Here is a 26666-nt window from a genome sequence, read left to right on the forward strand (position 1 = left end):
CATTGGCCATATTTGGTATACAATCATGCGCTGCACAAGTGTAACTACAAACAGAGCACACAAACATGCCCTGCTTAGGACAAACTGGAAATACTGGCTCTTACTCTCAAACAGCTTGCCACTTTGCAACTGGAAAGGCTCTTCAGAGGCAGAGAAAAAATATTTTTTGTATCAGTGCATTCAAGTTAAAATTAAGACACACTCATTCATTTTCTGTGCGTTTAATGTCAAAGGCTGATATTTATTAGAGCTCATGCCATGTAACGGCTCTTCGGCAAGAAGGTGTGCATCTGCGTATCCCAAAGACAGTTAACGTCTGGAGGGCAGAAGGGGTAACTGTCAAATGTGCTCCTCTCACAGTTAGCCTTTAACCTTTAACCTTTCTGATGATTTTGATGGAAGCTGTGTCTGTAGAGGAGGTTGTGATGGGACGGGTGCCTAGACGTCCCTCCTTTTGATGATGAGGGGACCCACGTTGTCACCCGTCTCCTGGTTGTGCTTGCCGTGGGACCCGTCACAGTAGGGGAACTGCAGGTGGGACAGAGAGGTGAGACACAAAACCAACATGCATACTCATCTCATCCAACAGACAGCAGTAACAGCCGATCACTACTTCACATTTCCATCTCTCAAGCCTGCAGTGATGGGATGCCAATTATTGGGATGCCAATTCTTCAACAGTGAAGCCAGTGTCCAGTACCAGTTAAGAAAGGCAAAAATATGTTCATTCTGGAACATTATGGTCATTATTGCATAACACAATTATTTTATGAGTGTCATGAAATCCATTTACCTGACAGTAGCATCTGATGCCACCTACCATAAGCGTCTCATTAACACCCAAAGAAATGCTCAGCACGCAAATGACAACACTCCAAAAACTGACTTCCGGGCACAGGAAGCTGGCCTCCGGGCTGACACCACGCACCTTCTTGGACCTCCAGCACCGGCAGTATGCCGCCTTGGAGCCGATGTCCTCCACGTCGAAGCTGTGCACCACCTTGGGGCTGTCCTTGTCGATGGTCTTGTTCACCCGGCCGTTCTTGCCGCCGGTGGACTTGCAGAGCAGGTAGGCGCCAAAAGCTGCCGCCGCCGCCGCCGCCACAGGCAAGATGGCGGTCAGCCGACCTGGAAGCACAAGCGCGGTCCCCGTTAGCTTTCTTCCTCCTCTCTTTCAAAAGAGCTAACGCTTCGGTCAAGCCAACCAACTCCCCCAAGGGCAAAAGGGCAGTGAGCCGCCTGGGAATAGAACCAATAACCCATCTGGCGGCATGGCGCGTTCCCTGACCGCTACTACCTAATGCAAATAAGCATAGCATGACGCGTGTGCGTCTCAAAAGCAGTGCGGCGAACGGCGTGAAAATGAACTGTTAAGTCAATGCACACGGTTAGGCAACAGAAAAAACATTGAGGGACCAATCACCATCTTCTCAGGGTATGGTTTTCACTTTGCACTGTTTGACTAGTTCCTGTTTTGTGTCCAAAACAGCTTACTTGGCAACTATTGAGTAGGCAACTCGAGTAGGCAAGTTGTATACAACTTGTATACTGAATAGTAGGCAAGTAAGCTGTTTCGGACACCAAGGGGAAAACTTCCAACTGGTTTCCAAGATCTGCAGACAAATCACTGCCCCCGGTGGCCAGATAGCTTAATCGGGGTACTACAGGTTTGACTCCTTGCTTCCCAGTCATTTTAGGTGTTGAAGCATAACACATTAATCCTGCGTCGTTGTGTCCCAGCAGCCAATTCTGTCTCATGGCTTTGTGTCACAGTCATAGTCTCAACTGACCTTGCAACTGTAACCAGAGCTCTGCAAACAAACCAAGCACCAAATTAAAAGCTGCTGCACCCTTCCCTGAAAATGTGGTCAGTGCTTGCAACAGTACCCTGTCCATCTATGATTACTCACATTCGATTAGATTTCCATTTGGTTCTTTGTTAGTTAAATAGTTAGTTAGTTAAAATTATCACAAATTATAACAGTGTGTGTTCTAAAAATAAATAAATAAATAATCAGACTCATTCCACATTATTGATATTCCTGCATAGTGCTTTGATTTAAATAACATGTTATTTAAATCAAAGGGATGGTGTCCCTATTTTGTTTCTAATTGAGAACTATGAGTCTATACTGAAAAAATAGGTGAGAAAAGAAAGACACATTCACTGCAATGCTATATTCTTTTACAGAGCCAATAAAGGCCTACGTGTTGCTGTTTTGGCTGTACAATATCAATATGACAGGGGTGGAAACCGTTAATACCGTTAATCTGTTTACATAGCGGTGTGGTGTTGTCTTCATTTCAGTTACACTAACTGGTTTCTGACAATACGTGGAATGCCTTAGGAGAACTGTTGGATACATTACTATGCAGGAATGCATTGAATAGTGCTCGTGGTTCAACATTTATTAAAACTGTTGTGGCTTTCTGCAAAATGTAAACATGTTCGTGACGGTCCCTGTAGCATCTGCTGAGAGCAAACCTCAAAAACAATGTACTTTGACTTCTGCTGTGATCATTGTAAATTGTGTAACTCCTAAAGCTTGCCAATAGTGTAAATAACTAAGTTTATTTACAATATTGGACTATGAAATCCACTGATCGTTCTTTTTTTCGTGGAAAAATCTGGCTCAGGCGACAGTGAATCGCAGAACTTTCTCACTGACTATCAGCACTACAGTCCGCTGCACATTAAGTAACACATCTCCATCTATGTTCAAAATAGTGGGTACACTGGGGCTTGACTGTGCAAGATACTGCCGTTTATTCAGTGCGATTTGTTATGTAACCAAACTGCGCAATTCGCGTCCGGAAATACAGAGCGTCATGAAAGTGACGGACAACTTTACACCACAATGCTTTACATATCAGAATACTGGTCACAACGTCGTTACTGATCATTGTTGGAGTCTTGCAAACGTTGCTAAAAAGCTTAGAAAAGCTGCTTTTATAATCGATCTATAACTAACACATACCACATTCCAAAATGGCAGAAAACGAATGCAGACTATAACACCGACCTGGTGTCCAGATATGGTGTACATATCTGTCCAATGTAACGTTACGGTATTAGCCAGAGTAAGCAACATGTAACCAAATTGGCTCCGGACGTGGAAAATTGAATGAACTTGTGGTGGGGCTTTGCTCAGGCTTAGCCCTCTCAAACCCGGTCACATGGTGCCTGGGTCTTGAACAACACCTCCAGTCATGCTCTAAAGCCCAAAGATTAACGTTAGGTAAATGTGATAACACTTCACAGATCTCCTACATAGTGCATTACCACACCTGCCAACTCGCACATCAAATGAAAATTACATTCAAAAACATTATTAAGAGAAACGCATGCAGTCTTAAACCGTAATAGCCTGACTGAGTTATCATGATTATTCGATATCAGTTGTTACGAGCTAACTTTACCTATCTAGCCAACTCTGGCTAGCTAGGTAGGTTAGCTACGCATCTGATATTTTTTTACAGTCTCTGTATTGAACTAACTAGCTGTGTTAGCATGTTGGCTTAAATGTCATGTGAGGTCAGCTGTGAACAACGTTAATTTCTTCCATGATTCTTCAATTTAACAAGTAAATGACAAAAACGGGTCGGTGTAGCTAGATAGCACTGCCAAACTGTCAGTATGCTATCATACCTCACAAGCAAACTCCTGCATGTTCAAACGCGTTACGGGCTAATTTAGCAAGTACGCTAGCTGGCATTGGCAGCACTGTCCACGCAGCTAGTTCCCTCGCTGAAATGATTAGATTTAAAGCCACACGTTACCTTTGGGAAGGTGAAATCCCGTGCTTACCAGGTGCTCTGGTAATAACTGTAACGCTGGCATTGATGGCATTGACAGTGTCGACATCTTCCGTTCCTCGTGGTTGCAGATACGCAACTTAAGCCTGTTCGGTGTTCGTAACTAAACTCACAAGGTCTGTGGACTCTGAATCGCCTCCCTTCAGAAGCCAGGATTGTGTCGGCTTCTCCAATATGCTACGTCATGGGAGCCATATCTGATTATAAAAGGGACCGTGGATTTCTAAAGGTGAAGAAATGACGTTTGGAGTGACAGCTACTACAGATGGTACTGCAGTGCAAGAATACCAAAATGTTTTTTCCCTCTGTAGAAATGTTCATTACTCGACCGGATAGTTCACCGATTGATGCCACTTGCTCACCAGACTCCACTTACCCAGGCCAGTGATACAATTCATATACAGCACACATACACACGTGTGTATTAAATTCTATATTATGTGTTCGAATGCCAGAATGCGTTCGTTTTAAATAAAATGGAACGCCAGAATTACCTAATTGAACATACCGTTCTGTATAATGGCCGATTAGTTCAGTTTCCAGATCAAACAGCTTCTGATACACCATACAACGGAACTCTACCCACACCAACACTCAGTACCGTAGAGGAACCCCATACAGTTTTATCTTTCATTTAAGAGCACAGGTCAAGCTATATGACCACATACATATATGTAACTACATTGAGGACCATGACAAATATGCCAAATAATCTAAAAGCCAGGACCAGATCCTTTCCCCCTCCTTTATTTAATTCAAATGGCTGTTTGTCATTGCAACAATAACAATATATTATCCAGTTTACCTGAAGCAATTTTAATTGGATCTTTGAGAAAAGCAAAATGAGCATACTTTTCCCGCCATTCGAAGTCATTTGCGTCATTATTGGAGCATTCATTAAAAAAAAAAAGTAAAAATAAATTTTTTTTTTTAAAAAGGGGCAGTTCTCTCGCAAATAGGATGTTCCAAATGCTCCTCATTAACATACCGTTGCATACTGCAGCATTTTGCTGATTCTCTCAGGAAAATTTGACACTTCCATTAACCAGGAACATTTTATTTATTTATTGTAAATTAACTATTCATAATGAGCAGTTCTTGAATGCGTGAAGACGCAAATCTGCACAGAACGTGGAAAAAAGATGAACATGGTTCCATGTCTTTTCATTTTTTCTTTTTTTTTTTTTTTTTTTTTTACAAAAAGACTGCTAAACATCAAACCGATTTCTCTCCACAAAGCTCGTTTCAGCAAAAGCCTCATTGATGCTTGACTTCCAAGTTCAGACTTTAGTAATCATTTTTTTTTTATTACACAGTTTAATCAACACACCAGCTCCACGAGCTGTCAGGTAATTAAATATACAGAGGTTGTCTGTCAGGACCTTGCACCTCGCACCCAGGACCTGACAGAGCAAGAGTATAACTGGAGCTGTTAGCTTCTAATTCAACAATAGCCAAATGCAACCTAGAGTTAGGAGGGGGGTGGGGGCGGGGGTTGAAATAAAACGCTTGTTAAACTAATAACTTGTTCAGATTGCAACTGTGATGTACGTGGGAAAGAACAGACTTGGTCACATGACACTGGAAACAGGGAGGGAGGGGGGAAAAAAACGGAAAAAAAAAACAAGTGCTTAAGAATTTGTCCAGTAGAATGGAAAAAGACTCAAAGGACTAACATTTCCATTCATAACCTGTTATGAGTTTAAAAGAATTCCTCAGATTTACATACAAACACGCACCAAAAAAAATTTGATTTGCCCCCGACTCACAGTACAGTTGGAAGCACAGGAAGCAAATGAGGAGAAGGGGGATTAAAAAAAAAAAAAATTACAAATTCAATGTGAAATCCCTTAATCTGGGCCTATTACCCTCAGTTCTTAAAATGAAGGAATGCTTTTAGAATCATAAACGTTGTGACTGGACTGGCCCTACTCGGCCACATCCTGAGAGACTGAAAGCAGATGGGGGGGGGGGGGGGCCTGGGGGGGGGGGGTCGTCTACGATTGCAGTTTTGAAAATATGTACAACATGACAGCCAGGTGGGTGGAGGGGGGGGGGGAAACAGGTGCAGAGGGGAGGCGTGGCTCAAATAAAGCACTCCAATGGAAAACCAACGAGATTTGTTTCTTTCAAAAGCTCCCCTAGCCTTAAGATGTAGAGGCATTTCTCTGTGCTCCGGCCCTCCAGCTACATCGCGTATTTTTGTGTCCATTCCCGAGCTATTTTGTTGTACCTGGGGGAACAAAAATAAATTAATTAAAAAGCAAAATAGCACTGATGCAGATATGGCACCAACAGCCCAACACTAGATCTACAGGAAAAGCTATACAAGTGTTCACAATCCTCCCCCCCCCCCCCCCAAATAGTTAACCACCCAAGTGAAAATTTGTCTAGAGCACAGAAATGTAGAAAAAAATATGGATGGTGACATCACTCGCTGATTTACTAAGAGCTTGGTAAAAGGCTATTTGAAACCACGGAAATGCCATTTTTGGCACTGCCATGTTGTACAAACTGGAGCCAGATTGCGGAGTAGGAACAAGGGTACCCTTATACGAGCTTGAAGTCCAGCTGAGTCCAGGCTGTCCACCAAGCGCATGGGATACAGTGTGTCGGCAGTGATGCAAACAGTCCCCAATTTGTCCACGAAATATTAAAACATTGTCCCAATAACACAGCAACTTAAATCAGCAGACTGGGGGACAGACTAAGAAAAAACCCATTGCGACTACATTTTCTTGTAGGGAGAAAAAAAAGATTCAGCTTTGCATTTTGACTGCATTGTTACCACTGACTTGCATTCAAAAGGGTGGCTGAAACGCCTATACTGGAGCTAACCGCACTGGCGCTAGTGAGCAACGTATCCCAACAAGTCCAGGAAGTGAGCTTCAAAAACGAAGCCCAGTTTTGGTCGCTTGGTTTAGACGGATTGCTCCAGAATAGCGCAGTACCCAGAACCCCGCCCCAACAGTGCAACAGGGTCAACCGTGGCGTGGAGACTCACTTTTCCCTGTCTGTCTTGTAGATGCGGGCGATCTCAGGCACTAGCGGGTCGTCTGGGTTGGGGTCACATAGCAGTGAGCAGATTGACAGGAGAACTACGAGAGAGACGAGGACGGGTCAGCGCGTCGTCATGGTAACGGCGGACAGCTGAAGACGGGGTGCGTGTGTGTGTGTGTGTTTGTGTGTGTTCGGCTCCTCTACCTTTGGAGATGGTGAGTGCGGGCGACCACTGTGACCGGAGGATGTCCAAACAGATGCTGCCATTGCTGTTGATGTTTGGGTGGTAGATTCTTGTGGTAAATGCAACCTGAGAGTGAGGAATCGGAGGAGAGAGAGAGAGAGAGGAAGAGAAATGAAGCAGGGAATTCTCTGGACCGTTTATGTGGAGCATTCAAAGCCCCCTCCCGCCACTTCCTAAAGCACGGAGGGGCGGAGCCTCACCTTTGGCGGTTTAAAGGGGTAGTCTGTGGGAAAGTGAATGGTTAAGAAGAATACGCCTCCCTGGTACGGACTGTCATTCTGTAAAATAAAAATTTTAAAAATAAATTTTTAAAAAATCACAGAAACACTGTCATGACTTCAACGGGCACCGGACGCATGCGTTAAAAACTGGTAAAGCATACTTACTGGTCCCATTATTGTGGCCTGCCAATGAAACACTGAAAGAGATGAAAAGACGATCATGTCTACAGTAATCAGCCATACAGTTAGCACAAAGCAGCCAGACAAGGGAAACGGCTGGAAAGCTGCAATAAAGAAATGGGGCGAGGACTGTTGCGTTATCACCTTACTCACAGAAAACATAGACAGCTCCTCCACCAATCACGGGGCACACAGAAAACCAATAGATCAATAGGGACAATGAGCAGAGGCTACTTCCTGGTAACTCCCACAAGGATCCTAGAAAGTATACACCAATCATTGTCAGCATTGTTCCATTAGCACTCACCAATGTACTCCATGATTCGTGGAGCTCTCACGTGTTTTCTACCAATAAAGGTAACATCACAGTCTTACTCCTTATTTTACCAGCCAGTAAGGAGAAAATTTGAAATTCAGTCCAAGACATTAATGGCAAGATCCTCTTTGATGCTCTGGGTCAATTATCACTAATTACAGTGTGTATTTATCAAGAAAAACCAACTATTCAGATCAGACACACATCTCCCATGAATAAGGCTCTACCAGTAGAACATGCAGAGTGACCTGGTGACAAATACAACCCCAGTAACATACCTCAGAACATTCCCTATGCTTCACTTCCCTCCTGGTTTCTCAGGAGGGCCCATGAATGTACTGCAGGGCGGTCCCTGGCCAAACTAGATAGGCAATGACTACATAAAGATTTGGAAAATATTTCAAAATGTAAAACCTCCTTTTAAATATAACCCTTTTAAGTTCATGATGGAGGTGCCTGGGGATGTCTTTGAAACTTTTTGGGTACCTACGCACCAACACCACCCCCACCCTCAGGCGTTACCAGAGTACATCACAGAAGCCACCTTTTTCTAAATCAGAACCCAACTGTATTTAATGTGTCAATCTAACATCAGTTCAACGTCAACACTTTAAAAGAAATGCCTGAGGTTCAGATGCCTAAAGGCATTTTGATCCAAAAGAATGAACGGATATGCTTTTCCATCACTCTCATGGCTACAGAGACATCAGAATCTATTCCAGCAACAACAGAACAGTTGCTTTGCTTCACTGAAGTCTATTTGGCTTAATTAGGATTTAAATGAATGCTTTAAGGAAATTCCACTTTGTGTTGGGTAAGAGCGCAGGAAATTTGTGGGGGGGGGGAGAAATTATTTTTAAAAATACATAAATTTTTTATTTATATTTTAATTTTAATGTGATTGCCAAAACAAATGAAATTGTGACAACAGAAAACTATTCAAGGCCAGAGATGACTGCAAGATCACTACGTAAACAAAATTAAAATTGACACCATACAAGATTTGCTTTATAGGGATTCAAGGATCAGCAAGAGAAGTATGTGCCTTATTGCAATGTGGCATTTTATTTGAGATTGAAACATATATTAATCTTGCTATTGAGTACAAAAATGTAGAACTGAGAGTTTTCACATAGCACATGCCGCCTGTGAACTAGCAAAGTCTCTGCGAGTTTGTCGGCAAAAACCCTGGAACAGGCCTACGTGACAAACCCAGCGATTTAAAATGGAAAGATTACTGCCACAGCTGTGGGTTTTGTAGTTCTCTGCACCTACTACAAATTGGCGTGGCTATGATGGCGCTTTTAAAAAATGATAAACTCTTTTATAAAAGCTCAGATAAATGGTACCAAACACATTCCGCTGGGGATACAATGGAACCTCACAGTACGGAATGGGTTTGAGTGCCTCACTATGCCTGCCGAAAGGCACCTTTACCTTTTTAAACACGGAATGCTTTTAATGTGCCCAAAGGAATGCATCGCATATTTACGCACATCCTTGTGTACAGACTCATTATGAGGACATTATGACTTCACCACCTGACAGGGGACAAAGCGTCTTCATACGTCCACGGCTCAGCATCGCAGATGGTAAAACACTGCAGTCTCAGTCAAATGCTAGCAGTTAGCGCCCAAGTATAAAACATGCAGTGTTACCCATATGGCATCAACTTTTTACAAATCTGTGTCATACTTACATAAATACCCGCTTCAGTCTGCCTTGTTTGTTTCACTTTATATAAAAAATTAAACTAAAACGCTCTTATGGTTTGGTATTACGGTTGGTTAACACAGTTAACTTGCATTCAGTGTTTTTTAGTCACACATACACTTGCGGGTCTGGGAATGTTGTCAACCAGGTCTGGTACTGCTGCTCATTTGACTGTGGGGATGCCCCTATGTTCTGCTGTATTGTGCAAGAGCTCGTGCTCAATGAATATAATGGAATGTAAAAGGGAACAGGCAGAGTGGGCTGGATGCTTTGACACAAGGTTTGTGTATAAACACTCAAAGCAGCAACACATCCACATATGGGGGGGAGGGGGAAGTTGGAGTTGGGGGAATCTCCCAGGTAACATGGTAGGAAACTGACATGCTACAGTGCGTCGTCTTCATGTCAAATTTTCATCTGAAATAACACCTGAAACTTCAATGGCTTATTAAAAAAAAATTTTTTTTAATTTATTTATTTTTTTTTAATATATCTTCATTTTAAGCTGTACGTGATTGTTTTTGAGGTTCTTGTGCCGCCTAAATAATTTTGAATCGGCTAAATAAAATTTAAATAAAATAATAATATTCATCGGAGTACCTCATTAGCACTACATTCGGAGGGCCACTTCACTGATACTCAATGACACCCCCGGGCCCTTCACTAAAGACACCTAACACGGCTGGCTCTCTCCCACCTCTCCTGGCGGAGTGCTTTCAAACGAACGTGCCAAATTAATTTTGTTTGCAAATACGGAGGGAGAAGAAAGAAAAAAAAAAGAAAAGAAAAAAAAGCCTTGTGCGTGTTGGGAAGCAGGGGTTGGGCAGCTTTTTTTTTTTTTTTTTTTCTGCCTGAGCCCCGGAGGTTGAAGCGATTCTGAAATTCAACACAGTCAACGTGAGCGTTCGCACAGCCAGCCACGCTCGTATTCAGACGTGTGAAGATGCAGCCTCCGATAAGGGAAGCCTACCTGCGCGCATTCCACGCCGATTTAAACTAGGCATCGATAAAGCTGCAGGAGGCAGCCCTTCCAAAAACACAGCATAAAAAGGCACTATATATGTGCCCTGTACTTCCGCATTACCCAAAGTGATTAATTTGGTTCACTTTTTTTTTTTTTTTTTTAAACATAGAATCCATCGATGCAGCTGGGTATTTTTGCTGAAGAGATTCAGGTCAAGTACCTGGCATTAAATGCACAGCTTCCCCCCCCCACCCCCCCAGCTGTTAGCCCAGTTCCCACAGCACTGTGTGTTACGGCTGTCCCCAGAACACAGCCAGAGCTGAGAGAGTCCTCCCAGCACGTCAGCTCAGGGGTCGCCCTTATCCAAACCTCCCTTTTCTGAAAAAATTATGGAGCCAGGACTCGAGTCTAGAGCCTATTGGCATCCGGCAAAAAATAAATAAAAATTTTAAAAAACGGGAGCGGTGCAGCCTATACAGCGCGGGGTCAAAGCAAGCGTGCACGGATCTGCTGCAACCGTAGCAACAAGCTCCGCAAATTACCCACTTGGCTCTTAATTTCCACCGCCCCAACTGCAACCCAATCAAACCTGGAATTTTAATGCAAAAAGCGTAACTATCCGCTTCCTGGGCTGGCACACTACCAACTGCCGTTGACGCCGCAGACTTTCCGCGCACGTTACCCGCTTGATACGCAGGTGTCGCCCGACCGGTTGCAGGGCCTGGCACCCTGCTGGCGTGTGAGGTAAGCACTGACGCTCTCGCGACTCAACAGAGGCGAGTTTTAAATAACTCGTTAACGCAGGTACAACGAGAGACGTCCCCGGCGCCGCCAGAGAGCTCGCGTTGGTGATAAAACCGCCTTGCGTTCAAAGCAGCGCGCGGTGCCGTTTTGGAAAGGGTTCGACTTGTGAAGAGATGCAGGTTAACGTGCGAGCAGATGGTACTCACTGTCGTCCCCAACAGGTCCCGCTGAACACTGCGCTGGAGGGTCACGTGCCAAATCATTCAACTCCTGTACACAGAACAACATCATTCAAGTCAATTGTCAGCCTCCCCCTCCCCCCCCCCATTACATAATGCCCATTGCCTTTGCGAGGCATTTACATACATCTGCGGAAATATGACTTCACGTGCAGTAAATTTGTTTAACTTACACCACCATCTTTCTGAAAGAAAAACTGAAAGCTCACCATTGATTAATTAAGTTGTGTAAAGTTAACTTCTATCGCTCACTCACAAAATCAGGCAGGGCAATGGACCACACCTTCAGAATTCCAGCACTGCATTCAACATTAATATTACCAGTTGTCATCACAACAAAACCTTAGCCCACCACTGAAAACCGAAACCCATGTGATAGGACCCATCAGTCGAAACATCATTTCGTCATTTACAATGACATAAGAGGGCTTCACTTTAGGTGTTCATGTCCATGCTAGTCTATGACGTGTACGACTTCCACAAACAAGTCTGACGTGTACGCGGGGACGTCATATTCAACAGCAAAGCAACGGCTTCAATTCCAGTTTCAAATGAGTTCCCCTGCTTTGGGTAAAATTCTCAATTAACGTCCCTACATCACTGACTAGCGCTGGCGTGCATGATTACGGTCCGAACCGATTATGCCGCACCACCTGTAGTTAACAGCTGGTTGGACTTCAAAGCGTACCTTACTTGAAGCCCAATAGTTAGAGATCCACTACGACTTGCACATAAACTCAATTCTGTCAACTTGGCTAGTTTGTGGTGGTTGGAAGTTAGTCTAAACGTAGACATGCGTGAATAAACTCGTTCTAAGTGCATCTCTAAGGTTGATAACACTTAAGGGCTCGTTTCAGACTATACGTTTTAAAGTTACTAACGTTAGTTTACCCAACACTTGACTGTAATATCTCAAACCGAACTGATACCAGTTTACTGGCAAATTACCTAGCTAATACTGCCAATGTCAGCTGTAGTTGGTCGACTTATTCCACTTAAACTGGCACGTACCTGTCTGATTTACAGAAAAATGCAACGGCAGCAACCCAATTCCGATTATTCCACATTAGCTAGCTAGCTAATAAATACCAGACTAGCACGGCTCCAACGTTAACCCCCACACCCCAGAACCTCACCCTGTAAACGCTGTTAGCAGGGGAACGAGAAGCTGAAAAGTTCAGTAGGCCCAAAATGCCCGATAAAGCCTAGTGCTGGTCAGGAAGAAGCCAATACGGAATCAGCGTCAATTTTGGTATTACTTTCTGTTATATTCGAATCCAGGCAGTTTGACTGACCATCTAAGGAACTCCGAAGCTAACTTCACCTCCTTAGCTAGCTACGCAGTTCACAAATCGACTGTAAATCGGAAACTTGCGGCCGCTAGATAGCTAGCCAGCATTAGCCAGTAAGCTAGGTATTGTGCTAACGTTGCCCACAATACGCGATGCTAGCTAGCAATTAGCTGGGTAGCTTTAGCTAGCTGAATACCGGGACGCCTTAGCCAACGCATCAGCATAGCTAATAATGATGCCCGTTAAGACTGAACCAAAACGTAGCGAGTTTAAGTGGTTTCTAAAACGCACTGAAGGAAGTACGTCGTAGACCAGCTATAAAGTGGAGGGCCCTAGATGTGTTGGTTGGGAACATCGAACAGGGCGCATTGCTTCACTGTCAGGATCTACTCACTGGTGAAAGCGTGGTTTAAACGATTTGAAATGACCGATGAATTTATCGGTTTTGGTTCCTAAAGTAATTTTAAAAATATGATTTAAAAAAAGTAATCGTCAAATCTATGTTCACAGGCCCAACGCCGCTCACGATGACTTCCTTACCTTATGAATTCTTTTCAGAGCCATTGTTGTGCTTGTGCCGCTGTCACTGAAAACGTGTGTTTTATTCGATTAAAATGGCGGTTACGTTACTTTTTCTAACTGTTGCTCGATGCGTTCCACCGGATTGCAAAAGAAACAGGTCAATCTTACATTAGTCACTGCTCCCCTATCATACACAACACACTAGGCTGTACAATTTTTAAGGCGAAACTGAAAGACACTAGAGTGGAACCGGGGTCCTTCCTCTTGCAGCAGCGGCTACCGCATTACTCCCTAAGCAGCGATGACACGAAGCGCTTCCGCCAATATACACATCCGCCAGCGCATCAAAATCCCTTTCTAACATCAGTTGCGCGCGCCGACCCTGGTTTTATAGCCGTAGACCTATGGAACATGACGTCATTTTGGCTCACCGAAGAGGAAGGAGTGCCGCTCGATCAAAGGAATAGGTTGAGCCAAAATGTCTGATAAACTTATTCAGTTTCAGGGTACGTCACCATTTAGGGAAAGTGTAGCACATTCTTTATTTTTTATGTAAGGTACTGGTGGTTTGATAATATATTGTAATGATTAGTTCACCTGTTCCTTGTAAAATAACTGAATCTATTCTATCGTTGGTGTGCATTTATGATGGGCTGGGTAATGAAAACATTCCACCCGGATAGAGGAAGTAACAGAAAAATAAGCGGAGGGATACACAAGAAGTTCTCGCTCGTCTCCAGTTCTATCTATCGCGAGAACCAGTTACATAGGAAACTTGCCCCGAAATTGGACAAGGTAGCTGATGTTTTCAGCATCTCCACGAAGACGTCTCATTATCACGCTGAGACTGAAAAAATATAATTACCACGTGGTTGTGTGGCGATGTCAAGTAACTGAATCAAACTATATTCATTCATCCATTCATACATTCATCCATTCATCCATTCATTCATTCATTCATTCATTTATTGACTTATTTATTTATGTATATGATACACATTTTTTGGGGTAACTGTGTCCAAATTGGGGGGGGGGGGGGGGGGGGTAAGACTGAAGTTCAGCTCATCACAACAACACCAAAAGAAGACTAGTCACTTGTATTGGAACTATGGTGAAACAGCTAATTAAACCCGCATTCAATCTTTTAGGTGATGTCAGTGAACAACACCAACATAAGAGCACAACAGGCAGAGCTCCTCAACTGCCACTGGAAATTGGCTGGAAGCATTCAAGTTTGTATTGCCGATGCCTCAACTCCACCTAGTACAGCACCAATTAAATATAATCTCTGATCCTCATTAATATGACTGAAAGCTGTAATTGCCTTTGACTGAGGTATGAACTTTTGCCCTTAAATAAAGTTCAATTTACTGTCCCAAAAATCATCTGGTATTTAAAAATAAACAAACAAAAAAAACTTTTATGTGCTTACTGGCTAAAGCAGATTATTTCATTGCCTATAAAAGGCTTAATATACATGAATAGCAGACACAATACAGATGGGAACTTATATGAATCTCATTAATTGTAAATCCCTTATCATACTACATCTGCTGTCTATTTGCTTGATTCATGTTAAGAAGCCACATTTCAGTCAACCACACATTAATTGCAATTAGCCACAATGTACTTGTAAACTGTTCTGCTGTAAAAGCTATCAACCACACTCAAGTGTATAGGAGTGAGTTGGACATTGAGGGAGGGGGAAATTGTGCTAGGATTTTTAAAAACCTTTTGAAGGATCTCTAAATAATTTTTGGTTATTTGTACACCTCCCCTCTTCCCCACCCCTCGCTGCTCAGTAAATGCAGTCAGCCGAACTACAGTCACTGTGAACCCCTTTCCATTACCACAATCAGCCGTACTGTAAGCATGATTGGCCTTACACTCATCTATGCTGCAATTAACTGCTGTCAATCACATACATTAATTTACAATGTGAAACAACATGAGTGCATCCTCCCGAGTTATGTGTGTAACAGTGGCAGACCTGTAAAATTCCCAGACCACTGAAAGTATGTGCTCATCACGCAAGTATAATAAGTAATCATAAACAACCACACCATCATCTATATCAACTTGAGGACAGCATAACTAGCCGCTCAAAGTCTTCTGTCTATAATATGGTGCACCCACATTACATCTCTCAACAAAAAATATTTTTACTTCAAGAGGAAGTTAAAGTCCCTGGTTTTACAACAACAATAATAATAATAATAATAATAATAATTACTTGCTTTGTATAACACCTTTTTATTTATGTGGCACCTTTTATATGAACAATGCATCTCAAAGAGCTTCACCGACATACGGTTTCACTGGCAAGTTCCTCAGCAAGTGTCATGTTACTACCATAATGTGCTGCATTGCGTTTGTTGCCTCTCATCCATCCCCTCTCCCCTTGTTTTCCAAGCTATTACACTCAGATTTGATTCTGCCTCCATTTCGTAGTAAGATAGGAATATTATTTACGTTAATCGCCAATTCAAATAGGCTATTACTTGTGCTTTCCCTGAGAAATAACATGCACTGAATCCATTTACTTATTTTTATGAATATGCCTCATCAAGCCAACTTCTGTACTGTCCGAGATGTGCGTTTTTATCCGTGTTTTGCATTCGTCAGGTATTATCACAATGACATTCCATTCCCCACAAACTAGCAGTTTTCGTTAGTTGCGGCCAAATTAACAGCCAATCGTCGTCCATTGACCAAATGGCTGCCCCTGCGCGGCACGGAGAGTCAATGAAAACTGTGCGGCGTGATAGGACCCCACTCCTGCACGCAAGGAGCAAAGTGAGAGCGGCATGGAATTGCAAAACATGGCGCGTGAATTTGGGAAACCCCGGCTTTGCCTCCACCTGATGGCGGTATGAGGCAGTCCCTGGAAGCGATTGCGTGGGAGTTCCCTCTTTCGCCATGTCGGGGTGGTGCAGCGCAGTGAGGATCTCCTGAACTGAACAGAATCTCTCTCTCTCTCCCCCCCCCCTCTCTCTCCACCCCCTCCCCTTTCTCTCGTTCTCCATCCTCCCCCACACGGCAGCCCAGCAGCCCAGCATCCTCCTTCTCCGGGTAACAGCAGTCCTTCCCAGCCAGGCGGTGATACACGGAGGGACAGCACCGAGTGATGCTACTGCAGCAACCGCATCCCGCACCAGCGAAAACACACCACGAATAAACAGTCACATCTGCAGGAGGAATTAAAAACGCTCGCGCTCTAGACGGCAACTGCTCATGAAGATGTCTAACGTTGACATGGTCTTGAACGCCGCCGACCGGATGGTCAAATGTAGGTGTATTTATCCGTTTTCTTGTATTTTATTTCTCAGACATCATTACTTAGGTTTTGACTTGCTTTGGGTTACTTGTTTATAGTCACTGTCGCTGTTTGTGCGTTGCAAGTTCCTACCTCTCGTGTGTTTTGTGTTGCTTGGGTAGGTTTAATTAATAAGATTAAAAAACATGGTTTTGCTATCTCGTGAGATATTACAGAGAAACACAGAATGCAGAGAGATTGCGTTTTGATCTAAAATGTACGTGGGAAGGAATCTTTGCTGTTCCCTTGTGTTCTTTACCACGTCTCAGCGACATTTCGATGTCACGTTTTGCTTTGATCCTTTTACTGTACGGATGGACCAACAGATCCTGGTTAAATGAGGCAGAGTTGTTTTGGATGTCTTTGCGGCCACTGCGCGAGGCGGTGATGCAGCAGGATTTCACGAGCACATCAAGTCTCTGCGCCTCGTGAATACGTGTAGCGTTACAGAATTCACTGGAGGGGGGAGAGAGAGGGAGAGGGAAAGAGAGAGAGAGAGAGGGGGGAGAGGGAGGGAGAGAGAGAGAGATGCGATTAGCATCTCGTTCCGATGAGACACTTCTTGCCGTCTGAAGATGACAGCGAAAGGAAGACTTAAAGGTAAAATGTTATGATTTAATGACCATATCCATCTAAAAAAAACCTGTTAGACTTGCCGGCTCTCGACAAAGGTCGAAAAACTATCAATTCTATGAATCAAACCGGAAATTTATGTAGCATCAGCAATCAAACTGCAAGAATGTCCACTCCGCTGACCTAGTAAAATGTGTTGCTAGGTTCCAGATTAACGCGCAAACAGCTTGATGTAGTCTATATGGTGATAACATTAATGCCTTCAGAATTTTTCTACGATCGGAGAAGGCTATGGGAGCCTGTGTGGTGTAATCTGCAAGGACTACACAGATACGATGTCTGTGATTTTGTGATTATTATTGTTGCGATGATGGGAATCGCATTAATACGAATTCGTTTGGTATCTGTAGGTTACGAGATTATAGAGGTGAACCCGATATTTAGGCTATTTCTGGTGCGGCCTTTATAGCTTATACTTCGATGACATCTATCGCGTTCGTAACCTGCCACATTATTTTGAGATTTTTTTTTATCAATTCAGTGGACATGTCCGTTTTAATTATAGCCCGTGTCCTCGCGTTCAGCGAAGCCTTCGGAAAAGGTGCGCATCTGTGCGAATGCGCGTGTTCCACATTAACAACATTTGCAGCCTTTTTGAGCCGTGGTCTATTTTGAGGTAGTGGGGCACCACTGACAGCAGGTTCTCTGAGAAAATGGAGTTTCACAATGCCTTGTTGCGTATTTGCGTACAGCTGCTGCCATGGAGGCCGCGCACGATTTTATTATTGCGATCCCCAGTGTTTATAAATGGGATCTTATACGTATCTGAGAATATGTGGGAGGGTGACGTTATGGTGGAAACAGGTTTGTTTAAACAGTAGACTGATTCCGGCACTTGCATTTAATCTTGTGTACGTGTAGCTAATGATGGTCATTCTAATACAGTAATGCCGAGAGCTTGTTGAACCATATCTGTTGATTTAGGGGATGTTGCAATCGACCGGGGATGAGAGGAGGTAGAGCGGGCGTTGCTGTTTGATTTGATGGGGCCTGGTTTTTCTCATGCGTGAGTGTGTGAAAGCCAATGATGGATCTGCAGGAACGCAGTAGTACTTGGCCGTGGTTCCCGCGGTCGAACGCATAGCAAGCGCGGCCACTGCACTCGACATCCCATAATCGCTGCACGCAGCAGACATGACCGCCACCGCGCACAGAAACGGGATCTACAATAACAACACATTGCCAACGGCCTGTCTGCGCAACTGTTTGCAATGGATGCGCACTGCAAGTACGGATCTAGAGCACCTTGCTGTGAGTCTGTGCGCGCGGAGACATACGGGCCGAGGGAGCAGTTCTGCAGAGCGCGCTACATTTAGTAGGGCACGCGGATGACGCATCGACGCTGTAATTCAGAAAGTAAAAAGTAATGGTATAACAGGACAGACTGCCCAGTGGGAGATCCTGTTGGCCTGTCAGGGTGCAGGGGAGGTGGATCCAGTGGGAAACTGTAGTCTCATTGTTAACACCTATGTGGTCGTGTTGAGTTGTCTGAAAGCTCGGCAGTTTTTAGTGATAATGTTTTGTGCTTGTGGTACTCTAGGGTAAGACGAGGATGAGGATGAGCAGGGATGGAATGGGGAGAGCTTAAAATGATGCAGGAGAGAGGGCGCAGAGAGGAACGTAGTGGGTGCAAAGGGGAGGTGGGAAGGTGGAGAGAAGCAAATATGTGTGAGTGAGAGAAACAGGATGAGTGGAACTGTGAGAAGAGCAAGGATTGTAACAAGAGAGAGAGAGGGTGTGTGTGTGTGAGAGAGAGAGAGATAGAGAGAGAGCTTAAAGTTCTAGCTGGTTCGCAGAAGGCTTGTCTTATACCAGTGCTCTGACCAATCATTACATTTACATTTTAGGCATTTAGCAGATGCACCTGTCCAGACTAGTGTCTTATTCAGCTTGCATTCTTTTTTTACACACAGTCCATTTATACCGCTGAAGCAATTCAGGTACTGTGTCTTGCTCAAGGGTACAACCCCTGGCACCAGCCTCTGGGAGTCGAACCCGCAGCCCTGGGAAGCCCAGTTCACTAACCATTATGCCACACTCCTGTCTCAAATCAGACACCATGACATATGTGTGGCATCGGAGCCTACATCAATGCAAAGACAGTAGACTTGCTTTCGTTTGCTCTCAGTCCCGGACAGCAACGGCAATGAGACAGGGACAGAGGCCAATCTGTACGACAGCGAGAGAGAGGATGAGAGTAAGCCGTGTGTTTAAACGCCAGTGAATGTGACCAGGTGCGTGGCCGGCAGGTGCAGGTGCTGATGCGGACACGCCAGGTAGCTCTGCATTATTCCCCCAGGGAATGAAGAAAGAAGGTGAAGTCTGCCATTACCGTGTAAAGGAACCGTCAGGGACACGGTCCTGTGATAGCTGTTTTGCCCAATGAACGAGTCTGGTGAAAATTGGTTTGGGCTTGGTCGTTACAATCGGAGCTGGAGGTATGAAACTGTCTGACGACAGAGCTAGAGTAAAAATTTGTTGATCACTTCCAGCAGTAGAATGAATTATCGCGAGTGACAAGAAAGTATAAGACGTCCAGACGTAGAAATATGGAGGAACTTGTCAGCTGCCAGATGTTGAAAAAAAGGCCTGTGTAATTGCTCATCATGTTCAACCTACTTGTCACATGAAGCTGTCTTTGGAGTAGATGGGAATGATAACTTTGACTTAAGTTTGTCAAAGTCAGCAGTGATGTGAATTATGTTGCCAACCTCATATCACGTCAGTTTTTTTTTTTTGCCATGTCGTTTCCTTTGCTAATAAACAGTATTACATTGTTCCCATGTCTTTTATCAGTCCTATTAGTTCAGTGGTGGACAGTAGCACATGTGCATAGCGTCCGAAAGAATAATTGTTTTTTAAAATGAGTTGAATAACTCATTTTAAAAGAAGTGTGGATGTACAGAGATCAACTTTGACCATGGATTATGAAATGGAAGAGCTTTTTCTTTCAACATGGTTGTATTTATAATGTGCTGCAGAGTAGACAGTCTGTGCTCTATGACAGAACAGTGCAGGTCCGTACAGTGTGTCCTTTAACATCGGTGTGCCTATGTGTGGTGTGTGCATGTGTGTGTGTGTGTGTGTGTGTGTGCGTATGTGCATGTGTGCATGTGTTTGTGTGTGTGCCTATGTGTGGTGTGTGCATGCATGTGTGTGTGTGCGTGCATATGTGCGTGCGTGTGTGCATGTGTGTGTGTGTGTGTGCATATGTGTGGTGTGTGCATGTGTGTGTGTGTGTGTGTGTGTGTGCGCGCATGTGTGTACGCAGAGTGCATTTTCAGTCCCGGGCTTTACCACAAACACGGTGAGCATTCCAGCATGTCAATAAACACGTATGGCATGAGCATGCTTGCTAAAGGAAAACTCCAAGCTAAAGCACTTACATTGTTAGTAAACACGTAGCAGCGATGTGAAATTCATCCCAGGGTTTATTACCCAGGATTTTCTTTTACTTGACTTTTTCTTTGGCTAGCCAAACTCTTTGCACACATTTAATTTTGTCAGAACCTCACCCTTTCAGTGGATAGGAGGCAATGGGGTTAGTTGATGGTCAGACAGGGAAGCTGCTGCATCACACTGGGTGAAGGGGCAGCAGTAGAGAGGGGGGGGGTGGTGTGGTGGTGGTCATAGGCCTGAAATTGGGGAGACAGCATGGCAGAGGAGTGACCGGAACGGGGGTAAGGATGAGGTCACCTCTCTTGTTTTGAGAATCTAATCCCTGACAGAAGGTTCCGGGGGCTGTTGAGTCACAGTGAGGTGAGCATCGGACCCGGTGGGGACTCGGCTCCTTTCCCTCTCGGCCAGTCAGCCGCCGCCACCGTCCCCGTCGGCCAATCGGTAACGAGCACTGCCTCCGGCCTAACCAGAGCCGCCGGCCGGTTAGCGCCGCTGTCTCAGTGCTATGATTACATTACATTACATTACATTACATTACATTACATTATAGGCATTTAGCAGACGCTCTTATCCAGAGCGACGTACAACAAATGCATAGGTTTCATGATGTAGAGGCGCAAAAGAAACACTAGAGTGAAGTAAGGATCGTAGTGCCAGTGATGAAAGCGACGAATCGAAACGATCACGGATTTTATTTCCCAGTTGTCGCGTTCAAAGCCTCATTCCGAGACGCGATTATAATTTGGAGACATCGGCGTCGCTTCAAAAAAAATGATATATTTACTCAAGCTGGTGCCCGTAACCAGGAGGAATGTCTTGGCTTGTGATCTCACATCCTCCGTAACTCTGTTAGAGAGCCAGGTTTTCCGCACGAGTGTCGCAGGCCTGTAGTTTTTTGGCCTCACGGAGAAGGGCCCTGTGATACAAACGCACCGTTGAGCGGGTATCCCTTGGAACGTACGTCCGCCCCCCCCACGCGCAGTGAGTACACGCTCGGGCTGCTTAACCCCACGCGCAAGGGCTACGCATGCCGCCGCTCACTGCCCTGAGAGAAGACCGCTCAGCTGCTCCCTCTGGAGGTTATCCAAGCGTAGCGCAGCGGGACAGCGCCACAGACTGTGTTCACACCTTTACTGACCCCCAGCCCCCAGAGTGGGACAGGGTGTATTTTTAGTCAGTTGTGAGTGCTCTGTGGATAGAGGATGCTCTAATGAGGCCGAGCTATCGGGGCTGCCCCATTGTTTGTGCCGTTTGTGTGCAGATGGTCTTTCGCGAGCGAAGTGTGCATTAATTGCAGGGCTTCAAACGGCTCTTAAAAAAAAACCCTTCAAAGACGTGTCATGCTGCATGGCCGATCTGGGTCACAGACGGCGCGATATGCAGGCGCATGCGTACGCATACACACACACACACACACGTGCGCACATGCACACATGGACACACAGGCACACACACACACGCGCACATGCACATATGCACACATGTGCACACACACACGTGCACATGCACACATGCGCACACACACACACACACACACACACGCACATGCACACATGTGCACACACACACACACACACACACCCATGCACACACACACACGCATGCACACACACACACACTCCTGGGTTTCTTCCTCTCTGCCGTTGTCCTCAGTCACTTGTTACTTTTAACTGTACCTACTTTTTTGTTCAGCCTGGGAGAAACTCACTCACACACACACACACACGCACACACACACATACACACACATGGGTACGGACATTTAAGCAGCACTAATTTGGGGTGGTCTGATTCAGCCTTGACAACGCTGCAGAGACTAATCATAATTAAAGTCTTGCAGTTGCACCAGTTTATGGGGACTATTGTAAGGTTAGCACTATCCCTGTTCATTAGAAGTTACTGAAGGGGTTAGTGTTAGCCCTGTACGTTAGGAGTCACTGTAGGGGTTAGCATTAGTTCTATGCTTTAGTCATTGTAATGATATTTGTTAGCTGTATACATTAGGAGTCACTGTAAGGGTTAGGGTTAGCGCTGTACATCAGGAGTGACTGTAGGGTTTAGTGTTAGCTACTGCAGCTATCATGAGTAGGGGCTGTTTTTTGTGCAGGTGGCCCTTATCAGTGTGAAGCCCCGGAGTTGTTTGGTGGGTGGTTGGGAGTGTAAAAAGGGGCTGCCAGTGGCATCACTGGAGCCCAGCGGCGGTGTGCCTCCTGGAGTGTGGAGGCGTAGCGTGTAGCGTGTGTGGCATGTAGCACGTAGCTCAGCTGTGGCCCTCCCCACCACCTCTGGGGCCCTGGAACGTACGGGGCTGCAAGCGGCCTACTTTGCAAAGTGTGATTCTAGGCCATTATCTGTGTTAGTCCTGGTGGGGCTCCTCCAAACCCTGCACGTCCTGCGGAAAGGTTGTGCTCACCGAGGGCCCCAGCCGGACGGGGGCCCCCCAACATGAAGGGGCCCACTCCACCTGGCAAAATGAGCAGCCAGCTAACCAGGTGTCTGGGACAGAGGACAGATGGGGAGTGTAGCGCATTGTTGTGAGAAGGGTCTCTTTTTGAAGGGGTGCTTCAGGAGTTTGGTGCTTTTGTTGATTGATCGATTTGTTGATCGATTGATTGATTGAGTTTAAGTACAGTGCACCCTATTTGGTGCCCAGTCCATAACAGGTTGGTAGACACTGACGCATTGTTGCATGCCCAAGTTCCTGCATTTTGCATTTCAGTATTTAGGCATATACATATGTCTTCATGTGCTTACTTGAAGGCCCTTTCTGTGGAGCCTTCTGGGCTTCTGCTGGTACTTTAGTTGCACCTTCTCATTGCCTGCAGTTTTTGTGCTTTTCCAATCCCCCATGATTCTTCAAGGGGCACAGCCTTAGGCAAATAACGCCAGGTTATCACAGGTAGCTTCCTCTCAGAATACAGTACAAGATCGCGGTCTTTTCTGTCAATGGGATGGTCGGAGCTCCCGAGGCATGGTGGTGTGGGTGGTGATTATGAGTCACGTTCGTTCCTCCGAGGCCTGGCAGCAGACGAGTAATTGGACCAGCGTTCTGAGTCCTTGGCGTGATGTTTTTTAGGCATAAGCTCACACAAGCTTTTGGTTCAACCTCGACCGTAGCTTGACCGAAGAATTGAGGGTGTGGCCATCAGCCGGGTTATCAGAGGTGGTTTACTTTCAAAATCATGGACGTTAGCGTTATCTTTCAATGTCCTCCGAAGTCCCCTAAATTTTCTATTTGTCCCCTACAGGTGACATGAGTCTCTGGTCTTAATCTCAAGAACCATATATTCTACTAAGCATACACTACACTATAAGGGACGTTCAATAAAACTAATATACATGATATTTTTAACAATATTTTCCCTGCAGCATTTTTTTTTGTCATCCAAGACACTTTTATTTCTTAATACTTAAACTTTTGTCTCCCAGTATCATGAAAAATAAGTCCCCCTTCAGAAATAGGTCCCCCCTCTGTCATTATGACATCACAATTCAAAGAAAGGAACGTCTGTTTCAGTGAAAGTCGTGGGAGTGATATCCAAAAATAAATTTAGAAACTAATTTCTTGCATCTAATAATTATTATAACAACTGCTTCTCCAGCTACCAAACTGACAGTGTGTTTAATCGTTTATCAGCACTGAACATGCACCATTTAAAATGCATACATTCATGCATGCTTGCAGAATAAGTCCATCTGCCCATAGTAAATGTTCCTTAGGTACACAACAAATTGTGATGTTGTACACAACAAATTACAATGGTGTCAGAAGGGGGGCGGGGGGGTCATTTTCTGAGGGGGAAATTTTTTTTCCACAACACTGGGTGTCAGGAGGATAAGAGGATGATGTTTACACCGAGAAGACATCACACGGGCAGGATTTAGAGTGAGGCTGATGGCACTGGGGCCCATTGGTGGACATAGAAACAGCCCAGGAGTCTGAGTCTACCTCATGAGACTGTGGGCACGTGCTTCCTTAACCCCTTTAGGTGTAAGGTCACCATGTATGTGATTAGAATGTTCGTAACTGAACATTCTGACGGTGATGTAACAATCACTGCTGGTAGCTGAAAGCAGTGGAGTTTGAGAGCACTGATTTAGAATTTTGAAAAAGAAGGGTTACACTTTTGGCTCAACCTGGCTGTCCTGACTGTGTGAATCTTATATTTATATTTACAAACAAAAACTTGTATTTACAATGGCACGCGTCCTGAATATGATGCTAATCATTTTTTGTTATAATGAATAAAAGTAGACCATTTGAAAATCAACTATCGGCGATAGGCAATTATGTTCGCATTAATATCATCACTGCACTGCTGTGCATTTCACACCTAGTGACGTTAATTATAACGAACACGCTGCTTAACCGAATTGATTCAGAGATTGAATTACGGCCCAGTTGTATGTAGATTTTTTTTTTTTTAAAAAGAAGGAAGTGAAATGGTTCTTTGTGACGTGCGCGCGGTTGTGTTGGCTGCGGTTGTCTTGGCTGCGGTTGTCTCGGCTGCGGTTGTCTCGGCTGTTATCTGTGGCTGTGAGACGGCGGCGGCGGTGCTCGGGGTTCAGTCAGAGGCCCACCGTTGGACGAACGGGCTCCCGGCGGCAGCGGTGACGTCCGGCGGAGCGGCGCGTTCGCCCGTGAGGCTGCTGTCGTCATCCCCTCCAGATGTCTCCGGTGAATAATTTCCAAACGGGCGGCGGCGGCAGCAGCGGCGGCGGCAGTGGCGGCGTCGTCGGCAGACGGGGCCGCTTCTTTAATTGCGCTTCTCGGTTCCGGTTGAGCTTGATTGTTGACGGCGTCAAAATGACACAGAAGCGGGGGGGGGGAGGGGGGAGAGAGGCACCGGAGCGGGGCAGAGCGTCTGCCGCGTCGCCGACGATACCTGCGCCGTTCCCCGGGCAACTGGGGCAGCCGGGAGGCAAGCGGCAACCAAGCGCGGCCGAGAGGTCGCGCGGCGAAACCGGACGAATCCCGGTCGGCCTGCAGCAGCATTTACTGTGAACAAATAAAGCCGGGGGAATATTAATTCGAGTCTGAATTCATTTGCTCGGTCTCAGCAAAAGCCCGGCCGTAACCAGACTATGACCATTAGACCTCAGGGGTGAGGACACGCTTGGGTTCGTCCAGTGTGGTAAAAACTCAAGGGTTCTTCGGGTTTCCGTTTCATTGGTTCCTCCCAGTAATGTGTCGGGTGCCGACAGTTTGCCAGCTGTTTTCGGTGAGCCTCATGAAAATTGAATTTCTCCATTCCGCAAACATACGCTTTCTACGCTTTCGCACACTGCCGCTGTACATCTGTGACCGTGACACTAAGAGTGATGATGGTGGACGTCCTGTGCTACGCAGTAAGAGCGAGCTTAACGTCAAGGCAGTTATAAGGACCCGTTTGGTCAATGTACAGTGTTGGGGAAACTACTCTGAAAGTGTAGTTGTACAAGCTATCAACTACTTTGCACTGGAAGTCGTGACACGCGTGTGTGCAATGCCTTCTTTTTGCACACTACTACAAAGGTATTGCAACTGCTACACAAACAATGTTGTAGTTCAATTGCCAGATGACTGCTCCTAGTTCAACTACATGTACACTTTCAATGCATTAGGGTAGCTGGAAGTAACCAGGAGCGTACAGGACTCTTTTCACAAGATGCTATATAATGCATTCACCAGGAGCTGACAGGCCAATCAGAGCTTCGAAGCACATGTTAGGTACTGATGAGTCGTATGTTTGGGGGCGGAGCCACCATCTGCAATGGGAAGTGAACACGGTGCTGTAGTTACGCATTAGGCTTAATCAGATCATTAGTCTGACGCCGCGTTTGTTTTGCAAAAAAACGGACAAACATTTGGATGGATGGATATAAAAGACGAGCTGGAGTATCTGACTCTGTCATGCAGCGACGGGCAAAAATAAATGTTACTCAAACAGAATTTCAAATTCCAACGCTTTGCCAGAGATAATTAGTGTTGATAACATTTGTCTGTGTCTAGTATTCAGAAATGAAAGAGTAACCACAAATTAACCGAAATGAATCAATTCTGCGGCGTCTGGCGGCTCATTTTGTT

The 26666-nt window shown here is 45.1% G+C and overlaps 3 protein-coding genes across 6 annotated transcripts in view; 1 reads left to right on the forward strand and 2 right to left on the reverse strand.

Annotated features, from left to right (window-relative positions):
• Window positions 1–4002, reverse strand: part of LOC118223385 (CDGSH iron-sulfur domain-containing protein 1-like) — a 4073-nt gene extending 71 nt beyond the window's left edge. The window contains exons 1-4 of one of the 2 annotated variants that reach the window (XR_004764433.1): window positions 3781–4002; window positions 929–1128; window positions 335–528; window positions 1–286 (exon numbers count right to left, since the gene is read on the reverse strand). The exon at window positions 1–286 is cut by the window's left edge and continues 71 nt beyond it. Coding sequence is in view for 1 of the 2 variants with exons in the window: in XM_035409819.1 (XP_035265710.1) it covers window positions 439–528; window positions 929–1128; window positions 3781–3865 (375 nt within the window). In the remaining variant the exon portion in view is untranslated. Of the gene's footprint in view, window positions 529–928; window positions 1129–3780 lie in introns of both variants that reach the window. The other variant, XM_035409819.1, reaches the window with a different exon arrangement.
• Window positions 4003–4857: 855 nt separating this feature from the next.
• On the reverse strand, window positions 4858–13620 carry ube2d2 (ubiquitin-conjugating enzyme E2D 2 (UBC4/5 homolog, yeast)). The gene is made up of 7 exons (XM_035409818.1): window positions 13270–13620; window positions 11405–11468; window positions 7447–7478; window positions 7261–7338; window positions 7021–7126; window positions 6821–6914; window positions 4858–6049 (listed from the first exon to the last, which is right to left on the reverse strand). Exons 1-7 carry the CDS (start codon window positions 13291–13293, stop codon window positions 6004–6006), a joined length of 444 nt encoding a protein of 147 aa, XP_035265709.1. The 5' UTR covers window positions 13294–13620; the 3' UTR covers window positions 4858–6003.
• A 2636-nt stretch (window positions 13621–16256) lies between these two features.
• Window positions 16257–26666, forward strand: part of LOC118224389 (serine/threonine-protein phosphatase 2B catalytic subunit alpha isoform-like) — a 46488-nt gene continuing 36078 nt past the window's right edge. Inside the window, exon 1 of one of the 3 annotated variants that reach the window (XM_035411881.1) lies at window positions 16257–16540. In XM_035411881.1, coding sequence (XP_035267772.1) covers window positions 16486–16540 — 55 coding nt within the window. In that variant the 5' untranslated portion in view covers window positions 16257–16485. Of the gene's footprint in view, window positions 16541–17011; window positions 17168–26666 lie in introns of those variants that run through there. The other 2 variants (XM_035411879.1, XM_035411880.1) reach the window with 2 other exon arrangements.

This window comes from Anguilla anguilla, chromosome 3 (genome assembly GCF_013347855.1).
Source record: "Anguilla anguilla isolate fAngAng1 chromosome 3, fAngAng1.pri, whole genome shotgun sequence".
Taxonomy (NCBI): domain Eukaryota; kingdom Metazoa; phylum Chordata; class Actinopteri; order Anguilliformes; family Anguillidae; genus Anguilla; species Anguilla anguilla.

Excerpts from the sequence above, each read along its gene's own strand:
- ube2d2 (XM_035409818.1), bottom strand. The coding sequence starts at position 13,293 with ATGGCTCTGAAAAGAATTCATAAG. Across the intron at positions 7,479-11,404 it reads GGGACCTGTTGGGGACGACA|TGTTTCATTGGCAGGCCACA; the intron begins GTGAGTACCATC and ends CATCTCTTTCAG. Across the intron at positions 6,915-7,020 it reads CGCACTCACCATCTCCAAAG|TTCTCCTGTCAATCTGCTCA; the intron begins GTAGAGGAGCCG and ends TCTCTCTCGTAG.